Source organism: Loa loa, assembly GCF_000183805.2.
Source record: "Loa loa unplaced genomic scaffold supercont3.947, whole genome shotgun sequence".
In the NCBI taxonomy this organism is placed as follows: domain Eukaryota; kingdom Metazoa; phylum Nematoda; class Chromadorea; order Rhabditida; family Onchocercidae; genus Loa; species Loa loa.
The window spans coordinates 1-1,353 of NW_018109127.1; the positions used below are offsets into that span (position 1 = coordinate 1).

Genomic DNA, 1,353 nt, shown 5'->3' on the forward strand with positions numbered 1-1,353 from the left:
ACATGGCTAAGGGTCTAAAAAAGAGGTGCAGGAACCCAGAATAGACAATGGAAGATACTGTTAAATACCTTAAAGAAAAGTTGGAGATCGAAGAATCTGAAGTGAAACCACCGGATGAGATGAGAAGCTTAATAGGACAAAGATGCAATGAGCAAGACAAAAGATTCGCGAATTGGGAGAGTGGCATCAGATGTTCAACGGTTTGCTCAACGGTGAAGGAGAGGATATATCCTAGCAGAGTGTCACAAAAGAAAGAGGGAGGTCGATTACCGCTATTTTTTGTGAAAGTAACTATTGGAACGACCACTCACAGGGAACGTGCATGAGAATAAAATGTTTTTATTGCGGATCTGGTCACAATAGCGCTTTGTATAGGAAACGCAGCGAAATGAAGAAGCAAAGCGAGAATTTCAAAAATGGTGAGAAAGCAAACATAAACTCAAAGAAAGTGGCGGCCACGGTTGCGGATGATAGCATTCGGGAAGCGTATATAACGCATAAAGAAGTAAGACTAATCAATCCGAAGGAACCAAGAAAAACATCAAAGACTTTAATTTTCTTCGATACAGGAAGTGATTGTAACTATGTTACAGAATCAATGGTAAGCAAATTGAATTTAAAACATCACCAAGTGTGGGAATGTTAACAGCAGGAATGGTAGAAACAAGGAAATATGAAAACCGAAAGATAACCTTCGGAGTTCAAACACTGTCCGAGAATGTGAAGAATATCCAAGTACAAATTGTCGATTCGATACTCGAACAGATACCGTATGTAATAAATAATGAAAGAGGGCAACTAGCTGAAGGTAAATGGGGAAAACCATATGTATTATTAGGTGTGTAAGGGATTGCAGATGTAGTCATTCGTAATTCCATAAAGCACCCACCAGGACGGATAATTATGGAAACAGAAATAGAAGTGGTCTGAAGGCGGCAAATGGAAAGTGGCGTAAGATAGTGATACAGGGAACAGAAGTGATAAATTTCAAGCAACTGCGAATATAACAAGGAATCGCAAATCTACATGGACCAGATTGAACAGATGTAGAAATTAGAAGCAATTGGGATTAGCGATTTAATGACGGATTATTAGGATGAAAAAGCCCTTGGAACCTTTCAAAAATCGCTCACTACGGACAAAGAAGGGGGGATGTTTAGTGAGCTGGCATGGAAAAACTAAGCCTCAGCAAAAGGATATGGACTGACATGGGGATGTCTATGAACTACAGAACGAAGACGGAAGAAGTCTCCAGAATTCTTGGGATGTTACGATGAGTATATTAAAACCTTAAGGAATCACAGAAAGGATAAAGAATCAGAATGAAACATGCGAGTATCTTACCTGCCCCAC

General features: G+C 39.6%; 1 protein-coding gene across 1 annotated transcript; it reads left to right on the top strand.

The window, feature by feature from the left end:
• Positions 1-47: 47 nt before the first annotated feature.
• LOAG_13778 (hypothetical protein) lies at positions 48-846 on the top strand (the record flags this gene model as incomplete). Its single annotated transcript, XM_003149283.2, has 3 exons — positions 48-200; positions 314-486; positions 594-846. 3 exons carry the CDS (start codon positions 48-50, stop codon positions 844-846), a joined length of 579 nt encoding a protein of 192 aa, XP_003149331.2.
• Between the last annotated feature and the right edge of the window lie 507 nt (positions 847-1,353).